This window comes from Mugil cephalus, chromosome 23, assembly GCF_022458985.1.
Source record: "Mugil cephalus isolate CIBA_MC_2020 chromosome 23, CIBA_Mcephalus_1.1, whole genome shotgun sequence".
Lineage (NCBI taxonomy): Eukaryota > Metazoa > Chordata > Actinopteri > Mugiliformes > Mugilidae > Mugil > Mugil cephalus.
Window position 1 is genome coordinate 12,445,752 of NC_061792.1, and position 24,413 is coordinate 12,470,164.

A 24,413-nucleotide genomic window follows, 5' to 3' on the forward strand; every position below is an offset into this window, starting at 1 on the left:
TGAGACATTAGTAAATGTTTAATTCATTCATCAGGTTCAATGTTCATATAAATCCTCTTACTTCTCTGCAGACGATCAGCCAGCTCCTCCTGCTTCATTCTCCTCAGGAAGTTCAGCGTGATGTTCACAAATGCGTCTCTGCTCCTCCTCTGCTCTTCATCCTCACCCTCCAACACCTCCTCAACCTCCCTCTGACTCTCTAAGCATTCTGGGTAATCTGGACTCAGATCCCTCTGAATCTTCTTCAGCTCCTTCTTCACAAAAGTCACAATGTTGTCCTCCAGCATCTGGAACAGAAAACTATCTGAATGAGAACCAGACTGAAATCATGGAGACAAACATCAGATCCATGTTGGACAGACTGACAGTCCACTGGTCTACAAAGAGCAGCATGGAGATGATGGAAAGTAGTTGTTGTCCATGTACAGACCTTAAATATGGAGTCCAGCTGTGTTTGATGCTGATGAACAGACTGATCACTGAGAACATTTAAACTCTGCTGCTTCACTCTGTGAATGAATCATCAACAATTAGTTCACATTATTGTCTCCACCATCTCTAATCAATGTGTGTTTTCCCTACAAACATAAACCACAGAGAATTAATGATAGTGTGTTGTGTAGTGAATGTTCTGATCAGAATAATCTCTACTGTGACGTTAAATAAAGAGGTGAAACCACTGATCAAAAACCTGATGACTGAGAATCACAGAAAGTCCACATGTCTCAATCATCAGATTTTTTTCTCTCTTTCTAAAACAGCTGTTACAGTATCACTTCACCACAGGGACAAAAACACGGCTTCCTGAACTGTAGACCAGTTGTGCTGATATCAGTTAGTTGTGTTGGAAATTAATTTCTATCTTACAGTAGCTGTTGAAAGTTAAACAACTAATCTCTCTTCATAGAGCTGGGTTCATGTTTTGGTTCTCGTGAGTCTGGTTTCTGTTATTTCCTGGTAGATGGAGAGAAATCCTCAGTTTATCAGGTTTAAATAAGGAAGAGATGAAACTTATCGAAGTCCAACAGAAATATCATAACATACATAAACCCAGAAAGCCTCTGACATCACACAGTAACCTAGTCTAAAGGTGCTGCTTGTGTTTCCAGTCGATGATGACAACATGAATTTTCCACAGTTAGTTCAGGAGAGACGTATTGTGGCTCTATAGTAGCAGGATGTACTCAGAAGTACATCTAACCATGATGTTAATTTTAAATTAATTCATAACTTACTTCTTCAAAGTAGAGGGTTCTTGTCTTTTAAAGGTAATGAGGTCATCCTTTGATTGATCACTCTTCATAGACACACAGCTGGGTTCAGGTTTCTGCTGCTTCCTGATGGATTGAGAGAAATTCACTAATTATCAACATTTAACAAGTCCAACAAAGTCTGAAGCTTCACACAATGAACATAGTATTTCATTGAACTCCAGAAGACAGTTACTACTTCTTTACTTTTTTACAGTTGAAGGTTCTTGTCCTTTAAAAGTAATGGCAACACCCTTTGATCGATCACTCTTCATAGACACACAGCTGGGTTCAGGTTTAAAGTCGTCAGATTCTTCTCTCTGATGACTCCTAGGAGACAAACATGAAAAACATTACCTCACAGTTACTGAAGCTGCTCTAAAAACTAGAAAGAGCAGATCACTGTGGACCAACTGGACCACTGAGACCAGCTGAAAACCTGACTGAACACAAGGGGGCGCTCACTGACTTCTGTAATTCTTGTAACATTATCTTACCTTTTCTCAGATAAATGTTGCTGTTTAAAATGCTGTTCTCCACTCAGAGTGGTTTTAGAGGGAGGGACTCCCTCCTCTCTGTCCTCACACTGATCCATGCTGCTGGATTCACATCAGCTCACACACACTTTCTACCTTCACCTGCAGAGGAAACACAAATCATTCACCTGAACATCAAATCCTTGACTTCATTTCTGCTGTAAAAACATCAGCTGCTCCTCCAGTGACTGGTTCTTATTTTCTGATTCATATCAGTGTCAGTGGATGAAGTCAGACAGTGACTCTACTATCAGCTGTTGTTCTACTATCAGTCCACTAGATGGAGACATGAAGCTGTAGAAATGAAAAGCAGTTAAACTAGATTCAAGATCACTTATTTGATGCCCACAGGGAAATTGTTTTGTCCAAGAGTCCCAAGATAACAGAACATATTTGAACTAGACATAAACATAAGAATAAGAGTCAAAGAAAAAACAGAATAAAATAAAAATAAAATAATCTTATCCAATCTCCAATCTTTAATCACAGGCATGAGATATATAGACATTTTAAAGTGTCTCAGTGTTTGTTAAATGAAGTGACTGTGAAGTGTCTTGTATGTCGATAAAGATGCACACGGGGAAACGCGTTGTTATTATGACGAATAAATTATCTAAACTAGATTAAACTGAAGCAGAGTGACGTCCGTACAAAAGCGCATTAAAGGGCACTCCGGAGATAGTCACACACACAGACACACACACACACACACACACACACACACACACACACACACACACACACACACAAAATGGCGGATAGATTAATAGTCGCTTCCTTCGTATACTTTATGTTTTCAGCTCCGTCTCTGTCACCGTGAACTATTTCTAAAGTTTTTCTGTTGGAACTAAACTGATGTTAAAGAGTTAAACATTATAAACGGAGTTTACACGGAGAAAAATATCTGTGACACAACGGTGGTGAAAGTGAAAGTAACTTTAGATTAAAATCTGAGGCTGGATCCAGATTAATGAAGATTTAATAATTTAATTTAATCTGATCATCATATTGTTTGATTCCAGTGAATCATTTATCTAATAATAATGTAGACTGATCTTCAAACAGAGTGACACAAACTTAATAATGAAATAAGAAGTGAACATCTTCTTACAAACATTACAGAGCAGAAACAAACATTAAAGTTACTGAAGACAAAGTTAAAGCTTTAAACAAATCAAACTTACAGTTTATTTAACCAGTCCAGAGAGATGAAGAAGACTCCACTCCAACCTGAACACTGAACAAGTGAGTCAGCTACTTCCTGGATCAAGGGTCAGTTCACCTGTGATTGAGACAGAACGGATGGTGGCCTCGCTGATTAACCTTGACTGGAACATGTTCCAGAGCGGCCATGTGGTGGAGAGATAGTCTCTCCACTCAGAGAACCTGGGTTACAATGTAACCATCCGTTCTCTATCAAGTTGAGACTATCTCTCCACCCTACATATTCCATACATATGGAGACTCTGTAAGACACGTCGCGAGGAACCAAGACAGACTCCTCCCACGGGAGCCTAACATGGCAGTTGAGTGCGAATGAGACGTCACCGCCATCAGAGTGCTACCACATCTGCTCAAATAAGGGAAAGAAGTGCAACCCTGTACAGTGGTATGACATTGCATCCCCCATTAGCCAAGGTGTAAGACGCTACCAAGGCTACCCTGGCCCCGCCAGACGCTAAGGCCATGTAAGTAAGTGAAGTCTCAACTGGCCACTCTGTAACAGAGCCCTGGTTACGGAGGCATGGAGCCTAGTGCCATGTCCGACTGACTAGAGCCCAATACATACTCAGCGAATGTAGTGCCAGCTGCTATATTTATGCAGTAGGTTCCTAATAAAGGTGGATGGGGTCGACCAAGAGCCCGCCGTACAAATCTCCAACAAAGAGGCACCTCACCACAAAGCCCAAGAAGTGGCGAGGCCCCATGTGGAGTGTGCCTGCACCCCCACTGGGGCAGGCCTGCATGCCCTTTCATAGGACTTATGGATTTCACTCACAACCCAATGCGAACGCCTTGATTTCGAGACTGGCTGTCCAAGGCAGTTGGGTCTGTAACAGACAAAGAGCTGGTCTGTCACTCTGTGGGCACGTGTTCTTTGGATATAAATCCTTAGGGCCCTGACAGGGCACAGCAGTGGCCAGTCAATCCGCCCTGCCTCACCATCCTGGGTAGGGTTGTGGGGGTGCAATTCCATGGACTGACTGGCAGGGGAGTTGGACCAGACCTTTGGGTGAAATGCAGGGTTTGGGCGCAACACCACCCCAGCATCACTCGCCAAGAAGCGGCAGCAATCCTCATGGACCGAAAGGGCCTGGAGTTCTCCCAGTCCTTTGGCACAATTGCCAATAAGAATGCCACTTTAAGAGAAATCCATTTCAGCTCCACTGTTTTCAGGGGTTCAAATGGCTCATGCTGCATTTCTGACAACACCACCTCCAAATCCCATGGGGGGACAGCAGGCCTCCTGTGGTAAGGAGTCACCCTACGTGCCCCTTTGAGGAACTGTGCAATCAGGTCGCAGCAACCTATTGCCAGTTTGAATGGCCCCACATGGGCTGCCTTTAAGACTGCCACCATTCCCCTAAGGGTTGAGGGAGACCTGCCAGCCTCCAGTAGTTCCTGTAGGAACTGGAGTATGTCAGTGGCAGTGCAAGAGAAGGGATCCACCTGTCTCTTATTGCAACACAACTCAAAGACTCCCCGACGATAGGCATATGCTGCCCGAGTTGATGGAGCCCGGGCTCCCTGCAGAGTGCTAACCACCGTTTGGGGCAGCCCCATGGCTAGCAACCTCTTCTCTGGGGAAAAGGGTGGAAGAGAGTCCCTCGGGTCTGGGACAGAAGGTCCCGTCGACGGGGGAGCTCCCAGGGATGTCCCTGTAGGAGGGAGGCAATCATTTGAGAACCAAGTCATGTGGGGCCAATTCAGAGCCACCAGGATGAGGTTCACCTCTTCCACCCAGACTCTCTGTAGGAGGGTCTGCAGGAGGGTGAAGGGAGGGTCGTCCCTCCCTAGAGAGAAGAAGAAGGGACAGTGTGCTGTCTCTCTGGAGACACTGATCTGGGACTCCCAGATCTCACTCACCACATCTGGAGAGGCGAGGGGAAGAGGACACAGACACACTGTGAAAATGCCAACAAGAAAAATAAGTAGACTGATCTTTACACTTCTACACTGTAAAAGTCCAAAGTTAGAACAGATTCAATCAGATCAGGTCAGATCCTGACTGATTCAGTGTTACTGAAGTTAAAAAAAAAGCAAATGATCACTTATAGATGAACTTCTTGTTTCTGCTGCTGTGATGCTGCAGGTATTTATTAAGTTCAAAGGAGAGACAAACTGGACATCAGCCGGTTTATTAACGTTTCGGTGAAATCCAGAATTACAGACAGTGACACATGAAAAACATTACTTCAAAATTCAGAAATAAATCTAAAGTTTCACATCTGTATGAGTTATAATAAAATCAATAGTTTGAATGACATTTCAAAATGTTCTGTAACAAGTTGGATTTTAAAGTAGGAGAAGAAGAAACTTAACCATATACCAAACAATGTTTCAGCATTTATCCTGATGGAAAACCTCAAAGTGACATTAATCCCTCTATTTTCACATAATTTACATTAAAATTTTCCCTTTTACAACATTTTTCTGAAGGGTTCTGTGTCCTTAAATCTATTTTCCAGACATATTTAAATAAAGTTCCTGTAACCAGTAAGTGAAGAGTAAAGCAGATGAAACATAAAGCAGATGTTCTGAATGAACCCACTCCTTTTTACAGTGTAAAATAACTGGAACCTACGGTAAACACAGAAGAGCAGGTACACCTTAGATTATAGTTGGAACATAAATATACACAATCATCAATAGCTGCGTTTCCATTACACGTTTTCCCACAATAAAAGTGATATTTCTGAAATTTCAGTAAAGTATAATTGTGCTTTGAACTGTGTGAGCTGAAACTCTTCTATTATATCCCATAATGCTCTTAAATCCTCATCGCGCTAGACTACACTTGAAGATGGACTGGTCACATGACCTCCTGCATCATCTCTGATTCAACCTCTGGATCATCAGGACTCGCTGGAATTCAGATTTATTTCCTGAAAAACATCAACACAACAAGCTTCAGGATGAATCACTGAGGAAAACAGCTGCAGGTTTACAGGAAACACAACAGCATCTTTGCTTTGATACCAACTGTGTTTATGACAATACGACTAAAACAAGCATGGACCGACTCCAAATCTCTACTCACCTCACAGTCTATACCCTGGACTCTTCACTAGATCGAGCTTCACATCTGAATCCTCCTGAGATGAGGCGTCTTTATACAGATCCACATGTTTCAGATGGGAGGGGTTGAACTTCAGAGCTGAGATCAGAGAATCACAGCTGATCTCTGACAAACTGCAGTCAATCAACCTGAATAAAGAATAAAAGATGTATTCATTGGTCCCTGATCAATGACTTCAACAACTAATCAACTGTCTGAACTGATGCTGCTGGATTTTCTGTTGATTGAACCATTGATTTATCAGCTTCACTCTGAGTGTTGGACACTAGTCACTTCTGAAACTGCCCAATGTTGAAACTCACTCACTCTATACAGTTATTGACCCCAATACTTCGGGTGTAACGACTTCATAAGACGTAAGTGTAGTTACAAACTGTGGCCACCGGAGGGCAGTGAACAAACAACCTCATCAATCAACCACAATTATCATATATCATTTTATTTATTTATCCTTCTCAACTTAAATTATTCAGCCTTTTGACCTGAATCATCACTGAAGAATTTAGGAGAATTTATTTAGATTTTCCTAATCATTGGCTGTGGCTAAGAGAAACTTTGACATGGAAATACATGCTCATTAAAAATGTCAAATAAAGTAAAACATAAGATATATATTATGCACCACTGAATAAAAGAATGAATGCACATTTATAGACTCACACAAAAAGATACAAATTACACACGCAATTGTTTTATCTTTACATCTGTACATCAAGTATAATTAAGTGTTTTATAGTGATAAAAATTATTATAATATACATAATCATAATTAATTTCCATACTCTTTCTGCACTGGAGTTTATAATTCAAACATTATTTATTATTTATATCAAGCGCATATATTTTAACAGCATTTTATTTTAAATATGTAAATGTAATGTAAAAATAATAACAGTCCTTCTTCCAAGAGTTTTATTTTCAAAGACTAGTTTATTTTTATCCTGACTCTTTATTTTCCTCATCGCGGTGCGGTTATTTCGCTTTTATTTTATTTTTGTTGACCGGAAGTACTAATCGTATGCATTACCGTGAACTTAACACTTCAAGTGTAATGACAGTGTCTGTCCACTAGAGGGCAGCGACACTCGTTGTCTGTATGTGAGTCCGCACAAAAATAACCAGAGCCAGAGCCAGTGAGTACCCCAAACTCACGTCATAAGACTTGAACCCAGGACTTGAGAATGACAACACCGTCCTCCAACAGCCTGAGCTATGAGACCACACACCCACTGTCTTTCTTAGAGCTTTTCATTCTTCACTTTGGGGGTTGGACTTTAAAAGCTCCCGAGTGTCATCAGGCTTCAACCAAAATCTTCCTCAAACAGGTTGGAACTTCACTGTCACAAGAATCAAACCCAGATCATCAGGAGCCTTTAAACACCCCTCTAACAGTCTGAGCTATTTGGCCGCATGGATGTTTTTATTGTGGCCCATCATAAGAATTTAACCCACGTCTTCAGAATCCCAAAAGTATAAGAAGCTCCTTTCTTTCTCCATCACTTTGGCAGAGATTTATCTTGGTCTCATCAGTACATAAGATTGTTTGTTCCAGACCTTCTGTGGCTCATCTCTGTACTTCTTTGCAAACTTCAGTCTCACCTTCTGATTCTTACTACTGATGAGTGGTGACATCGTTTGGTGTCTTCTTCCAACAGTGGACTGTGACACCTTCACCTCTGCACTGACGACTCTCTGGTCTTCATGTTGGTTTGTCCTCTTCAACAAGAAATGCAATACTTTATAGGTTTCAACCCAGCCCAAAAATGCCGGCTCAACGTCGGCAGATTCAAACGTACAACCTTGAAACTACCAAACAGTCGTCTAACAGCCAGACAAATCGTACAATGGTTTCCTGCACATTTGACTCATTTAGGGTGTTGACTTTGTGTGACTTGTTGGGAAAATTCAGGAACTGTCCGAACAATTGAACAAGGTTTCAAAATGACTGGAGAGCCACTAGCCGGCCTGAGTGATGTCATCTCGCGTTCTTAAATCATTTCAGACTTTGTCTCCTGCAGCAACTCTGTAAAGCCCTCATTTTTGCCAGCTTATATATGAGGTGTTTTTTTTTGGCTCAGTCTGGTGCTAGCAAATAGTGTGTTACAGCGCCAGACTAACCTAATCAGACACCATTATGTACAATTAAACGGCCTCATGATCTCCTGGCTGATTAGCTTTGTGCCAGGAACAATAAAAACCATGTGAAGAAAGCGGATACAGATAATGAAAGAACGGCCGAATCATAGCAGAGCTTTAGTACCTTTGTTTTAATAAGGGGGAAAAAAAAGTTGACTTGACTGAAGCTTTTACTTTGAAACTCAGAGCACATGAACACATCACTACAGTAGAATCCAGTCTTCGCTCTTTTTCGTTCTCTGCAGGTTCAGCTGAAGTCTGTGGTGGAGGAGCTACCTGCTACGTTAGAAACGGTCCTGGCAGAGTCGGCTCCAACTTCAGCGTGGGACAGAGGCAGCTGGTGTGTCTGGCCAGAGCCATCCTCAGGAAGAACCGCATCCTCATCATCGACGAGGCCACAGCCAACGTGGACCCCAGGTACTGAACATTAAAGAGGGAAAAAAAAAACACTTGATTAACATCCAGCTCTAACACAAACATCCTCTGATGCTGCAGGACAGATGAACTGATCCAGAAAACCATACGAGACAAGTTCAGAGACTGCAAAAAGTTGGCTCCGCCTCCCACAGACTCCGCCCCTCCGAGGAGCCGTTCAGCTCTTGATTCAACTCCCGACTCACTGAGCCGTTCAGTCAGTGACTCCCTCAACCTGAAGACTCTCAACCTCAGACTCTCCTCTGGACTCTGGAGAAGCTTTGAGTGTTGGACCAGTGAAGCAGCTGAAGACTGAAGACACAGTCTCTCAGTGTTTTTACAGCCACTAACCCTCCACCTCCAAATGTCTGAACCTTCTAACAGCCACAGCTCTTTGAGTTCATCTGGAGATCTTTAGTTTAACTTTTAAATTCACATGAGCAGAAGAAACATTTTCAGAATTTCATCTACGAATTAAATCTTTTCTTCACTTGACAGATTCCTGAATCTCAACATTATTAACTTTAAAGCCACATAAATACAGAAACACATCCAGCAGCTTTTTCTGACTTTTATTAAATATGTAAACTTTTCAAGTGTGACAGATTCTTTGGAGTAAAATAATCCGTCTTCATCATAAAACTCCTTCAGTCTCTGCAGGAACAAGAGTTCACACACACCATCTGATTAGTTACAGAATCAAATGTTTCAAGAACTCAACAAGAAAAACATTTCACATTTATGAAAAATATGATTAAGAAAATATTTCAGATTCAACTAAGTGAAACAATGGAGTTTATCACTTTATGCTGCAGATCCTTATTTCCTCCAGAGGTAACAACAAAAAATACAGAAAGATGAATGAAAACTCAGCTACTTAGAGAACAAACAGTGATATAATATGAAAACATGTACTAACATGAGGAGGAGCTTTTACACTGGAGAAGAGCAGGGACCTGGTTTCTAAGGTTCTTCTTCACTGTACAGTTCATCTTTATGTGTTTAGTGTTGTTCATCAGGATTTCTGGTTAACATTTAGTTTTTCTCAGGAGGGATTTCTCCACCTGAATCTCTCCGCTCAGATCCTCCCGTCCAGGTTAATGTCTGTGGTGTCGTCCTGAGGCTGCTCTGGTTATTCTGATCCATCAGCATGTTCTCCACCTGCAGTAAACACACATCACTTTACTCTTCTTCATTTCACATCATTTAAGTAGATTTAATAAAAATGCACACATCTGCTTGAAATATAGAATGATGAGACCTGCACCACTGACTGTTCTCCTCAACATCCTGTCACGACATTTACAAATCAACAACATCTTTGGACAGATTTGGAGATTAAAATTTATTAAATTGTTGTTTCAAGTCTTGGCTTGGTACTGTAATGGAAAATGTTAACAAATAATACTACAGAATATTAACCCAAAGAACACACGCTCCTCCTCGTTTAGCTTTAAAGCTAACAGGTAAACACGAACGGGAAGTCAACTTTAACACGAAAATATCACTGTACCTGGACATAACTCTCGATATCTACATTCATTTATTTATTTCCCTCTTCATAGAGTCGCGAGTTCATTTTAGGAAAAACAACGTTAACTTGAGACCGAAGTTACGTTGCTAACTTAACATAAATCAGGTTAATTAACCGACACCTGTTCATTACTTCCGGTTTCGTCTTCTTCGGCATTAAAATTACGTGTAATGGAGAGTCGTCTCCATCTAGCGGTGAAATGATGAACTACACGATGTCGGGACACGATCATTGCCCTCCAGTGGTCACTGTCAGTAACTACAACTGTTTTGTATTTTATTTTATTTTATATTTTCCGTGAGTTGATCTATCTATCAGCATCTATCAGTATCTATCAGTATCTATCAGTATCTATCAGCATCTATCAGTATCTATCAGTATGTTTCAGTATCTATCAGTATCTATCAGCATCTATCAGTATCTATCAGTATGTTTCAGTATCTATCAGTATCTATCAGTATCTATCAGCATCTATCAGCATCTATCAGTATCTATCAGTATGTTTCAGTATCTATCAGTATCTATCAGCATCTATCAGTATCTATCAGTATGTTTCAGTATCTATCAGCATCTATCAGTATGTTTCAGTATGTTTCAGTATGTTTCAGTATCTATCGATCACAGGTGAAAACAGCCTATTCATACACAAACATTATTCTGGAAACAAAGCGACAGCAGAGAAAAGAAGAAAAACATGACATTATTGAAAAAAAAGACAGAAAACCGAGTGAAGCTCCAACCAGGAGCAAATAAGTATTTGGCCACAGTCAGTAATTACAACTGTCACTATTTTAAATTAATATTTATATATTTTTATTTATTAATCACATACTTGTGGTTGCTAAATAGTTGGTTGTTCATAAAGACAGAAAGTGTCATTTAAATGGAGCAGATGGACTTTTTGCTTTAACAGATCAGTTTGTATCAAAACGTCTCACCTTCAAATAAATAAAGCAAAAGAAGAAGATGTTAGAGAGTGAAATACTTCACCTTCAGCTGGAGAAAAGAAGCCACGACTGTAAAACAACCAGAGGGAGATGAAGACTGATGAAGATCAAATGTAAATGTTAAACGTCACAAATGGAGTTAGACCTGATCATAAATATTGAAAATACGGTTTAAAAAAACCTTTACATTACTTTAGCTGCCATATTTAGTAAATATGTGTGGTCTTTGTCTTCAGATGACTTGTTTTTTTATTATTATTAATGAACATGAATGAACTGACTCCTCGAGAGTAAAAACCTTCATCAGTTATAAAAATCAAACTATAACTATCACTGCCCTCTGGTGGACACATAGAGGAACTACAGGACATCATTTTAATAGTACATCAGTTGAATAGACATAGAACTGCATAGATACATGCATGATATATATATAAATCAACAATCACAAGATGTGCACTGTAAAAAACACCAGCAGGAGACACACCTTAGGAATTAAGTGCATCATCACCTCTTCTCTGGATGAACTGAGTACTGGTCACTGGTCACTGCTGCTACATAGATGTCATGAAGTTTGAAAATGTAATTGTGAGAAACATGTAGCTGACCTTTTAATAGTATATATTTTTAATCTATTGGTATAATGTAGATGTTACTATATGAAAGAGCATCAGAGGTTGTATCCCACAATGCATGAACGCAACCCGTCAACCTCACAGTTCTTCGTCAATCTTGCGTTTCTTGAACCAAAGTCTAGGACTGTCTATTAAAAGCAGAAACAATACGATGATAATTACATACATATAATTACATATCCGACGCTCCCACAGAAAGACTGAACTGTTGAATGACCAGAAAAGGAAGTTTCCGTTTTCACTTTAAGTTCGAGACGTTACAGCAGAAAATGACAGCGAATACATTTCATCACTGACATAAAAAATAGTCACTAAAGTAAAAAATCTGGAGAAATTTTGTTTTTTACAAACAATGTTTCAGCTCAGCTCATAAAACGTCTGTTTGTTTTTTTTCCTCGTCGAGTCATTTGCTGCTGTAACCAGTGAAAGGTGTGAATGTTAGCGTCAGATGCAGCTTTATGATGCAGGCAGATTGTTTTTCATGTCATACTTGAAGAGTTGTGCAGATGTTTAGTTTCTCCACATGTTTTGTGTTTGTTTTGGATGTTTTCTGCTCAAACTGAACTCCTCCTCAGGCTGAGAGTCAACTTTGCCCAGTGAAAGAAGCACAAAGCTGAAGCAATGATTGCAGGTTTTGACTCGTGTCGGTCAAATCAAGTTGTTTGTGACTAAATGCAAAATGTTTGTTGTCATCGTATTCTTCTTCATGTGTATTTATGCTGAGCGTCACAGGAGTTCACATATTTATTGGCAGGTTTAATAAAAGTCAGAAACACCAGCTCTGGGTCTGTACTTCTGTGGAGTTAAAGTGATCAGTGATCAAATGTGAAGTTACAGATGAGTGGTCAAAGTCCAACACTTGTAGTTCATTGTTTTATATTTTTATTTATTTTATCTATAAATATCTATCGATCATAGGTGAAAACAGCCTTTTCATTATTCTGGAAACAAAGCGACAGCAGAGAAAATAAGACGAACGTGACATTATTGAGCAAAAAGACAGAAAAACTTTACCTCCAGGAGAAAAGAAGACGAGACCCTGAGTGAAGCTCCAACCAGGAACAAATAAATATTAGTAACTGAATGAATAAGTAACTGTCATACTTTTCAATTAATATATTTTTATTTATTAATCACGTACTTTTGTTGTAAAATAGTTTGTTGTTCAGAGAATAAAGACAGAACGTCTCCTTTTAATGGAGCAGATGAACTTTTTGCTTTAACATATCAGTTGTTATCAAAACGTCTCACCTTCAAATAAATAAAGCAAAAGAAGAAGATGTTGGAGAGTGAAATACTTCATCTTCACCTGGAGAAAAGAAGCCACAGCTGTAAAATAACCAGAGGGAGATGAAGACTGATGAAGATCAAATAAATGTAAATTTAAAACGTCACAAGTGGAGATAGACCTGATTCGTAAGTAAAAACCTTAATCAGTTATAAAAAATCAAACTATAACTATCGCTGCCCTCTGGTGGACACAAGGTGGAACTACAATACATCCGTTTAAACATATTTATTTATTTTCACAGTTGATTTATATTTATGCTGTTTAACATGGCTCTTTTTCTTTCTTTGTTTCTTTTTTCTTTTTATTATTATTTATTTAATTTTATTATCTATTTATTTATTTTAGGTCTCCAGTGTTCTGCCACCTTGGGATGTTTTCCTTTCTACCCCTGTCCCTTGGGTCCCCTCGGCCTGGGTCGCTGGACGCTCTGCACTTAGGTGTAGGGACCACCCCTCTGCCCGGGGTGGGCTGATCTTTGCTCGTGAGGAGTAGAAAATGCCTTTAGCCTGAGGGCTGCTCTGGTTGTGGTATCCATCAGCATGTTCTCCACCTGCAGTAAACACACATCACGTCACTGTTCTTCATTTCACATCATTTAGGCTTGAAATATAAAACGTTGCGTGTCCACCTGTGATTTCTATGATAAACTGAGTGTCTTTAGGCTGTAGACTGCTGGTCCAGACACAAACAAGGAAACAAAAAGATGACTTTAACCATGAAGAACTGGAGGCTCCTGCATTGGTTTTAAATGAACATGTTCACATTTCTTCTCCATGTTACACTGATGACACGTCGTTTAAAAACAGTAGATAAATATCTGTAATGTCGTGTTTACCTGAACCGTGTTAATATTAAATTAATGCTCAAACCAGTTTTATTTGGGATGAAGCAGTGAAACGCTACATAATATTCTTCTTAACTTTAGCAAAACAAAAACAAGCTCCTCCTCTATTAGCTTCAAAGCTAACAGCTAAACACGAACAGGAAGTCAACTTTAAACACGAATTACTGTACCTGGATATAACTCTCAGTGTCTTCATGTCGGGTTTTACTTATTTGTTTCCTATACAGTGAGACCAAAGTCAGTTGCTAACTCAACATTAATCAGGTTAATTAATCAACACCATTGACTGATCAACACTTGTTCACTATTTCCGGTTTCTTCTTCTACGAGAGGAAAATGACCGGTGACAGTTTTTCTCCATCTGGCGGTGAAACGATGAACTACATGATATTGTTTTAATAACGACCAGAGAAACCATCACGATCACTGCCATCCGGTGGCCACATCATTGAACTACAGCTAGCGCCTAATATACACTAAAAAATGTAAACTAGAACATGAACTGTAAAAAATGGAAACTAAGAAACTGATTATTAATTACTGAGAAAGGAGAAGGGGAAGGATTAAATAAGCTTTTTCCTACTTCCTTTCGGACATGTTATGTTAACATTCTTTTTGTAGTTTTTCTCATGTTCGAAATCCATAAATAAAATAAAGCATCATCGGAGCAACATCATAAATAATTTATTGCAAATAAATGAGTCACTTAAACAGATGGATGCATGCACATCGCAAATGTTAAATAAAGCAGAGCAGTTTGCTATGAAAATATATACAAGCAATCTATCAACAATAAAATACAGTATGAAATTTGAAAGAACGTACAAAATACACAAGAATATACAGCAACGTTTAACCAAGACATAGTTGCATCGTACATTATTTGTGATTGAAACGAATCCTTCACTGTTCACGTAACTGAATTCATACATTAACGAGTTTGAGATCTGTGTGATTTATGATCATTCTACATTTTGAAAGACATTTAAAAAGTGTATGTGAAAAAGTGCAATAAATAATAAATAGGAGGAGCAACTTAACCATATAAGAACTTGAAACAATCATTATGGAAAACCTAGAAGTGCCATTAATTAAGTCTTAAATGAGCCTTTAAGGTTTTCTGAAGGTGCTGAGCTCTTATAAATAACGTCTCTGTAACCAGTCAGTGAAGAGTGAAGCACAACAAAGCAAAGTGTAGATGAAAGTGTGTCACAATAACAACAATAGTTTATCTCCATCTCTGACAATGATACATAAAGCAGAGGCTCAGTGTGAAAACTGCTTCCTGCTTCTTTTCAAATGAAATAAATGTTTGGGTTGAAAAAGGAGTAAAATAAACAGTACAATAAACACAGAAGTGAAGAGACACATTAGAATATAGAAAGAAACCCTTGATGCTGGTTGATTAATGGGTCCAATAATTCAGGAGAGGGACTGGTCTTTACTTGTTGGTGTTAAAGTTTGTGCAGCTCTGTTGAGGATTTTAATCTCTTGACTCCACCTCCCAGTAACATGGTCCAGTCAGAGTCTCTCTACACACAAGCTGCTGCTGATTCAACCTCTGGATCATCAGGACTCAGCTCATCCTCTCTCAGCTCACATACCGTCCTGTTCACCGCCAGCTGTAGAGAGAACAACAACAACAGTAGATAAGTCAGTGTTTACAGAGAATCACTTCATCATCAGCAGCAACAAATATTCACAGTCCACAGAATTTTGAGGCTGAGAATATTTTTAACATGAAGGACAATATATATGGTTCCTTATACAATTAAATCTACTTAACTACTACTACTTTAGTGATGGATTTCCAGCTGTTCCATTTCAATAAAGAGTCTGAGTGTGTTGATGAACATCTCATGTGTTTCTGAAGCATCAGCTGACTAAGAAACATTGAAGAATCTGATGAAACTAATGACAGAGATACAGATTGGATGACTGGACCTCAGCAGAGTTTCTGCTCTGTAGAAAGACCACATGGTTACTAAATGTAATGATGGTTCTGTGATTTACAGGCTTCAGTCAGACTAATCCAGAGCTGTGACAAAGATGAAACTGATCAGTTGTTTAGTTTTGAGGTGAGAGAACAAAGAGTCTGAGATCAGATCTGATGAATGAGGACCACTGTCTCTATTCATCTAGTAAGGCTGTCAGCTGGAATCCACATTTATTTCCTGAAAACATCAACACAACAAGCTTCAGGATGATCTGGTTGTCTGACTGTTGTCTCTGTCTTTCTGTCCAGTCTGTCTCCATTCTCCTCTGACAGCATCTCTGAAGAAAACCGCAGCAGGTTTCCAGGAAACACTTTAGATTCTGTGTCTAGTACAAAACTACTGAAAGAAGAATGAACTGACTCCAACCCTCCACTCACCTCAGAGTCTCCAGTCTACAGTCTGGACTCTTCACAAGATCAAGAAGCTGCTTCACATCTGAATCCTTCAGGAAGTTGTAACTCAGGTCCAGATGTTTCAGATGGGAGGGGTTGGACTTCAGAGCTGAGACCAGATAATCACAGCTGATCTCTGACAACCTGCAGCCAATCAACCTGAAGAAAGAATAAAAGAGAGAAGTTGAAAGGAAAAAGTTCAGACATTATTGCTGTTGTTTTGTTATTATTCATTCAGGTGTCAGACGACCAGTGGAGCCATCGCTATAAACTCATGTTGACCAAAAAAAAAAACGTCTGACATTTATGACTAAACATGACGATGCATTTCATCACTGATTCATGTGACATTTATCAATTATTTGATGAGACGTCAAAGTTAATCAAGTAGAATATCAGCCTGGTGTCTGTAGATTAGTGTCAACACAACTTAGATGGAATAAAGACAGATGGAATAAAATAAGTGTGCAGTGTTCACTGTGGCAGTGGAGCTGAATCATTCTGCTGGAGAATGAGCTCCTCTGACCCTCTACTGTTGGGTTACTGGGATGGATTGTCCATAATGGAGAGCAGTTTATCCAGTGTCCTCCTGTCCATCACTGAGACAAAATGACTCCAACTCTCTACCGATCACATGTCCAGTCTTTCAGATCAATTTGCTGGTTTTGTCTTTTTGCTGCTACTACTCTCCTAACAAACCACAGGAAAGAACAGGCACTCGCTACAACAGACTGGTTAGAAAGACTCTAGTAATTCACTGCACACGTTGAAAGACCTGAGCTTCCTGAGAAAGTAGAGTCTACTCAGGCCCTTCTTGTACACAGAATCGTAGTGGTCCACTACTTTCCACCTCCAGGCCCTGGATGGGGATGAGCTCCACTGGTGACCTCTTCCAGCTCTGTGATCTTGTCCACATTCACGAGTAGGTGGTTTGCCTGGGACCACTTCACAAAGTCTGTGGTCAGTGTCGTATACTCCACCTCCTGTCCATCTCTAACACACCCTACCACTACAAAGTCATCAGCAAACAAATAAAACATGATGTCTGACCTCAGAGTCTCCAGTCTACAGTCTGGACTCTCCAGAAAACCACACAGATGTTTCACTCCTGAATCCATCAGGTTGTTTTTACTCAGGTCCAGATGTTTCAGATGGGAGGGGTTGGACTTCAGAGCTGAGACCAGAGAATCACAGCTGATATCTGACAACCTGCAGAAAATCAATCTGAATATAGAATAAAAGATGTTAAGTTAGAAGGTCTGTGTATCATTGATTCATTTGATATTTCATTAAGAAACTTAAACTGAAAAATATATAAGAAAACCAGTTGACACTTCAATATGTAGATTATTAGTTTTATGCTCAAATCATTTAAAATAAAATGAAACATTCAGGCCCAGGGACAAATTATATCTTGATATTTATTCATTCATTTATTTTTTGGCTTTTGTGATGGAAATAAAAGTGTAACTCTGAAGGTAGAAGACATCTCTACAAAAGTAACTAAGTTAAAACTAACATTCACTGTGATTCTCTGTATTTGGATTCAAAGCTACAGCCCTTCAAAATAAACTGAGAGGAATTTCACAATAAGTGCTTCATTCTGACAATCAGTAAATTATGAATAAATACTGAATGAAAGTGTATGAAGAAATTAGAAAAGAATATTCAAGTATTATTACTTAGAACATTTTCTTATTACATGATAATAAATGATGTTACCAATTGTTTAACTGTTTATGGGGCAAGGAACCATATTTGGTGACATCATCACATTTTAAATTGTGTCTCTCAGTGAGGTTTATTGTCATGTGGTTTTCATTCAGCCAATCAGAGAAGATCAAGGAAACATTCTCAGGTCTAATCTGGGTCTAATGTAGTCTACAAGGTCCACCTCTACATAAACTCTGAGTGAAAATGATTTATTAGGTACCATGAAAAAGTGTACTAACGTTGTCTAATTGATGATGTTAACAAGTGTCTGAATCAGCTCCTGTGTTCATATGGTCTAAATACATGTTTAGACTTAGACAGACTTTAATGATCCGTGAGGGAAATGACTTGGTCACAGTAGCTTTGTTGCACATGAAAGTAACACTCTTAAAAACCACAAGAAAGACAAAGTAAAATGAGATTAGATTAAAATAAACAATAAATATTATCTAGTAAGATAAAATAAACAGTATATTCAAAAGAATTACATAATTACCATCATGAACAAATGTACAAAAGTAGCAAAACAGTGTCCAAGGTGATGCAGTTGTTGGTGTTGCAGCTTCTGATTGCAGCTTCTAGGGCTGAACCATCGTGATGATGGTTTGAGTCATTGATCAAACAGAAAAACTAAACTGTTCCCAGTTTATTCACTGGGAACATTTTATCTTTTCTATCACAGTAAACTGAATATTTCTGGTTTGGGATAAAAACAGAAATCTGGAGACATCACCTTAAAGTCTGAGAAAGTTGGATCAATATTTTGCATGATGATTGATGTTTTTATAAACTCAAGTATTTCAATAATGGACAGCTTCATTAATAACATCAGAAAATATTAGTTGTTGTTGTGGTTTTAATTTGAAAAGCGTGATGTGAAACTGAAGGTGAAAATCAAAATGATGATCAAGACTCTAAAATATGTTCATGTTATGATGGAGACATTTAAATTAGGACTAAACATGAAAATACATCTGTCATTTATCTTTACAATAGTTTCATTAGTTATCAAACCAAATCCAAATCAAATCTAGTGTAAAGTGTCTTTACCATGAAGATCCTCAGTGTGGATCAGTAGAATTTCAGCTTGATGTCTGTAGATTAGTGTCAACACAACTTTCACATCATATTAATCTGAACACACAAATAAAACATGATGTCTGACCTCAGAGTCTCCAGTCTACAGTCTGGACTCTCCAGAAAACCACACAGATGTTTCACTCCAGTATCCTTCAGGTTGTTGTTGTAACTCAGGTCCAGATGTTTCAGATGGGAGGGGTTGGACTTCAGAACTGAGACCAGATAATCACAGCTGATCTCTGACAAACTGCAGCGAATCAAACTGAATAAAGAATAAAGGATGTTAAGTTAGAAGGTCTGTGTATCATTCATTCATTTGATATTTCATTAAGAAACTTAAAACGAAAAATATATAAGAAAACCAGTTGACACTTCAATATGTAGATTTTTAGTTTTATGCTCAAAACATGAAAATTAAAATGAAACATTCAGGCCCAGGGACAAATTATATCTTGATATTTATTAATTCATTTATTTTTTGGCTTTTGTGATGGAAATAAAAGTGTAACTCTGAAGGTAGAAGACATCTCTACCAAGTAACTAAGTTAAAACTAACATTCACTGTGATTCTCTGTATGTGGATTCAAAGCTACAGCCCTTCAAAATAAACTGAGAGGAATTTCACAATAAGTCCTTCATTCTGACAATCAGTAAATTATGAAGAAATACTGAATGAAAGTGTATGAAGAAATTAGAAAAGAATATTTAAGTATTATTACTTAGAACATTTTCTTATTGCATGATAATAAATGATGTTACCAATTGTTTAACCCTTTATGGGGCAAGGAACCATATTTGGTGACATCATCACATTTTAAATTGTGTCCCCTGTGTCTTTTTCAGTGAGGTTCATTGTCATGTGGTTTTCATTCAGCCAATCAGAGTAAACTGAATATTTTTAGTTTTGAACAAAATGAGACATTTGAAGACGTCACCTTGAAATCAGAGAAAGTTCGTCATTTTGCAGGATTGACATTTTATATACTCAAGGCTGGCTTCTGCTGCTGGGGGCATCCAGCGAAAGGACGGCCCCCAGGAAACTGTGGTTTTAAATACAGGAAGTGCTAATAAGGTCGTACCAAGAGCCTGTTACAACAGGGGGGATTTGGGGTTAATTAGTTTAACTATTTTGTTTATTTCATTAGGTTAAAAATTGTTATTTGAATATTTTGGGGTTGGTTTATTATGTTTATTTGACTGGTAAACAAACTGTCCTGTGTTGTTTGTTTTTTTGTTAGTTAATGTGTTGGTGTTTTATGTTGTTCCCTTTGTGTGTAATTGGCCTGATCAGCCACTATATAAGTTTCCTTTGTTTTCTGTTTGTTAGCTCAGTTGTGCTCAGTGTGGATCAGTAGAACATCAGTAGAACATCAGCCTGATGTCTGTAGATTAGTGTCAACATAACTTTCTCATCATATTAATCTGAACACACAAATAAAACATGATGTCTGACCTCAGAGTCTTCAGTCTACAGTCTGGACTCTCCAGAAAACCACACAGATGTTTCACTCCAGAATCCTTCAGCTTGTTGTTACTCAGGTCCAGATGTTTCAGATGGGAGGGGTTGGACTTCAGAGCTGAGACCAGAGTATAACAGCTGATCTCTGACAAACTGCAGCTGTTCAAACTGAATGAAGACAAAAAACTGTTAGGTTAGAAGGTCTGTGTATCATTAATTCATTTGATATTTCATTAAGAATCTTGACCTGCAGGACTTCAATCTGAATAAAGAATAATAAGATGTGTTCAGGTTTTAAACGTGTAGCTGAACCCAACTACCAGTCAAACGTTGAACACATCTTCTCATTCAATGTTTTCTCTTTATTTTTACTTCTTTCTACATCGTAGATACATACTGAATATATTGAATATACGAAGCAACATATATGGAATTATGCAGCAAATAAAACAAGTTTTACATTTTAGATTCCTCAAAGTAGCCACCCTTTGTTTTATTGACATTTCTGAAAACCTTTGACCTTCTCTCAATGAGCTTCATGATTTTCATCTCACAGCTGAGCCTTGTCAGGGTTCATTTGTTTTCTTGCCTTCTTAATAAAGTTGAGACAATCAGTTGTGTTGTGTAGAAGTCAGGTTGGTACACAGCTGACAGCCCTATTTGACAACTGTTACAATTTATATTATGGCAAGAACCAATCGGCTAAGAAAAGAGAAAGGACAGTCCATCATTACTTTAAGGACTGGAGGTCAGTCTGGAAAACAGCAAAAACTTTGAATGTGTCCCCAAACTGTTGACATGAGGATCCCCGAAAAGAAGACCAAGAGTCACCTCTGCTGCTGAGTCACCAGCCTCAGAAATAACAAGTTAACAGCACCTCAGATTAGAGCCCAGATAAATACCACACAGAGTTCTAGTAGCAGACACATCTCTACATCAACTGTTCAGAGGAGAATCAGGTTTATGGTCAAATAGCTGCTAAGAAACCACGACTAAGGAAAAACAACAAGCAGAGGAGATTTAGACCAGTGGAAATTGTGCTTTGGTCTGATGAGTCCAAATTTGAGATGTGTGAATGGTCTCTACATGGATGGTTCCCACTGTGAAGCATGGAGGAGGAAGCATGATGGCATTTATTTTTCAACAGGACAATGACCCCAAACACACCTCCAGACTGTCTAAGGGCTATTTGATCAAAAAGGAGAGTGATGGACTGGCCTGACCTCCACAGTCATCTGACCTAAACCCAATCCAGATGGTTTGGGATGAGATGGACCACAGAGTGAAGGCAAAAGGGTCAATAAGTGCTCAGCATGTCCTTCTACCAGCAGAGGGCGCGTTCGCAGAGTGAAGTTGCCCTCCACTACACATTTAATTTGAAAGTCTTTCATTTTGTTCTGCAAAGAGCAAAAATATGTATTTTACAATCACAGATCGCCACACACGCACACAGTCACTTCACACTCAAATGTGTTCTCATCCTCTGAACGTATTCGATATCCTAATACAGAAAAATGATGAACATCTGCCCCAACATCCAAACAATAATCGTATCTGTTGCATTGTTATTCAAGACCAATTTCATCATGTACAACTAAATTATTTACTGTACGGTACATTGGCTAAACAAGAACAACATTCATAAACAATACTGCATAAAGTTCAACCGGGATCATAAACTCACACATAACATATTCACATGTCAATTACCGAATTCCAACTCCTTACCTGCAAAGAGCAAAAATATGTATTTCACAATCACAGTTCGCCACACACGCACAAACTAGTTTCACACTAAAGTGTGTTCTCGTTCTCTAAACATATTCATGCGAGATTTCCCTTGTCCCTGAATACTTAGTAGAAGTTAGATACCGCATACTACTTGATAACATTTTCAACAATAAACCAACCTTTCCTTATTAGAAAACACACAGACAATTTTCACTACACTCTGAACATGAGCTATACTAAATGCAAATAATAATATTGTAGTTATATACCCCCACTGATGCCTCTGTATGCCACATCTTCAATCAATAATAATTCAATTAAATGAATAAAAGCTGAAATGAAAACATGAATAAAAAACAAAGCAGTCTGAACTGACCTCAGAGTTTCCAGTTTACAGTCTGGACTCTTCAGTCCAGTGCACAGCTGCTTCACTCCTGAATCCTGCAGGTTGATGTTACTCAGGTCCAGTTCTGTCAGATTAGAGGACTGGGAGCTGAGAACTGAGGACAGAGCTTCACAGCTTCTTTTTGAGAGATTACAGCCACTGAGTCTGCAGAGAAAATAAAATATAAAGAACTAGTCAGACTTTTATTTCCCTCAGTTTAAAGATTGCTATGTATCTATTAATGACTAAAACTATCACTGTACTTACAGAGCTTTGTTGGAGGCTTTGACCACTGGCAGCAGCCTCAGAAGAGCTTCCTCTGAATCAAAGTATTTCTTCAGGTCAAACTCATCCAGATTATTTTCTGATGACAGTAAGATGAAGACCAGAGCTGACCACTGAGCAGGAGACAGTTTATCAGTGGAGAGACGTCCTGATTTCAGGGACTGTTGGATTTCCTCCACTAGAGAACGATCATTCAGTTCATTCAGACAGTGGAACAAGTTGATGCTTCTCTCTACAGACAGATCCTCACTGATCTTCTTTTTGATGAACTGGACTGTTTCCTCAGTCTGTGAGCTTTCTGTCTGTTTCATCAGGCCTTTTAGAAGAGTCTGATTAGTCTCCAGTGAAAGACCCAGGAGGAAGCGGAGGAACAAGTCCAGGTGTCCATGTGGACTCTGTAAGGCTTTGTTCACAGCACTCTGGTGGAGATCTGTTAGATTTGGTTTGTTAAACATTTTAGACTTCCAGGAAGTAGTTTGTTGTTCATCCATCAGATTGACAGAAGAGTTGATGAAGGTCTGATGAACATGTAGAGCAGCCAGAAACTCCTGAACACTCAGATGGACGAAGCAGAACACCTTTTCCTGGTACAGTCCTCTCTCCTCTTTAAAGATCTGTGTCAACACTCCTGAGTACACGAGGCTGCTCTGATATCGATGCCACACTCTGTCAGGTCTGAGTCATAGAAGATCAGGTTTCCTTTCAGCAGCTGATCAAAAGACAGTTTTCCCAGAGACTCAATCATCTCCCTGGTCTCTGGACTCCAGAGTGGATCTATCTCAGATCCTCCGTCATACTTGACCTTCTTCACTGTGGTCTGAACCACCAGGAAGTGGATGTACATCTCAGTCAGGGTCTTGGGCAGCTTTCCTCTCTCTCTTGTTTTCAACACATCCTCCAGAACTGTAGCAGAGATCCAGCAGAAGACTGGGATGTGACACATGATGTGGAGGCTTCGTGATGTCTTGATGTGGGAGATGATGCTGCTGGCCTGCTCCTCATCTCTGAACCTCTTCCTGAAGTACTCCTCCTTCTGGGGGTCATTGAACCCTCTGACCTCTGTCACCATGTCAACACACTCAGGAGGGATCTGATTGGCTGCTGCAGGTCGTGTGGTTATCCAGAGGTGAGCAGAGGGAAGCAGTTTCCCCCTGATGAGGTTTGTCAGCAGCACATCCACTGAGGTGGACTCTGTAACATCAGTCAGGATCTCAGTCTTGTGGAAGTCCAGAGGAAGTCGACACTCATCCAGACCATCAAAGATGAACACAACCTGGAACTCTTCAAAGCTGCAGATTCCTGCTTCTTTGGTTTCAGTGAAGAAGTGATGAACAAGTTCCACCAAGCTGAACTTTCTCTCTTTCAACACATTCAGCTCTCTGAAAGTCAATGGAAATGTGAAGTGGATGTCCTGGTTGGCTTTGTCTTCAGCCAGTCCAGAGTGAACTTCTGTGTTAAGACTGTTTTCCCAATGCCAGCCACTC

General features: G+C 39.2%; 1 protein-coding gene and 2 long non-coding RNA genes across 4 annotated transcripts in view; all 3 read right to left on the reverse strand.

Moving 5' to 3' along the window:
* The window catches only part of LOC125000974 (NACHT, LRR and PYD domains-containing protein 3-like), a 196,079-nt gene that overhangs the window by 40,416 nt on the left and 131,250 nt on the right, over window positions 1-24,413 (reverse strand). The window contains exons 5-8 of the mRNA XM_047576792.1: window positions 1,458-1,504; window positions 1,236-1,337; window positions 431-509; window positions 62-287 (exon numbers count right to left, since the gene is read on the reverse strand). Coding sequence (XP_047432748.1) covers window positions 62-287; window positions 431-509; window positions 1,236-1,337; window positions 1,458-1,504 — 454 coding nt within the window. The remainder of the gene's footprint in view (window positions 1-61; window positions 288-430; window positions 510-1,235; window positions 1,338-1,457; window positions 1,505-24,413) is intronic.
* LOC125001045 lies at window positions 8,529-10,471 on the reverse strand. Of its 2 annotated transcripts, none has more exons than XR_007111446.1 (3): window positions 10,150-10,465; window positions 9,556-9,797; window positions 8,529-8,642 (listed from the first exon to the last, which is right to left on the reverse strand). It is a non-coding gene; the product is annotated as an uncharacterized LOC125001045 (long non-coding RNA). The 2 variants fall into 2 exon arrangements; XR_007111445.1 differs by lacking the exon at window positions 8,529-8,642 and adding an exon at window positions 9,190-9,290 and having other exon boundaries at window positions 10,150-10,471.
* Window positions 17,408-19,214, reverse strand: LOC125001061. The gene is made up of 2 exons (XR_007111468.1): window positions 19,155-19,214; window positions 17,408-17,500 (listed from the first exon to the last, which is right to left on the reverse strand). It is a non-coding gene; the product is annotated as an uncharacterized LOC125001061 (long non-coding RNA).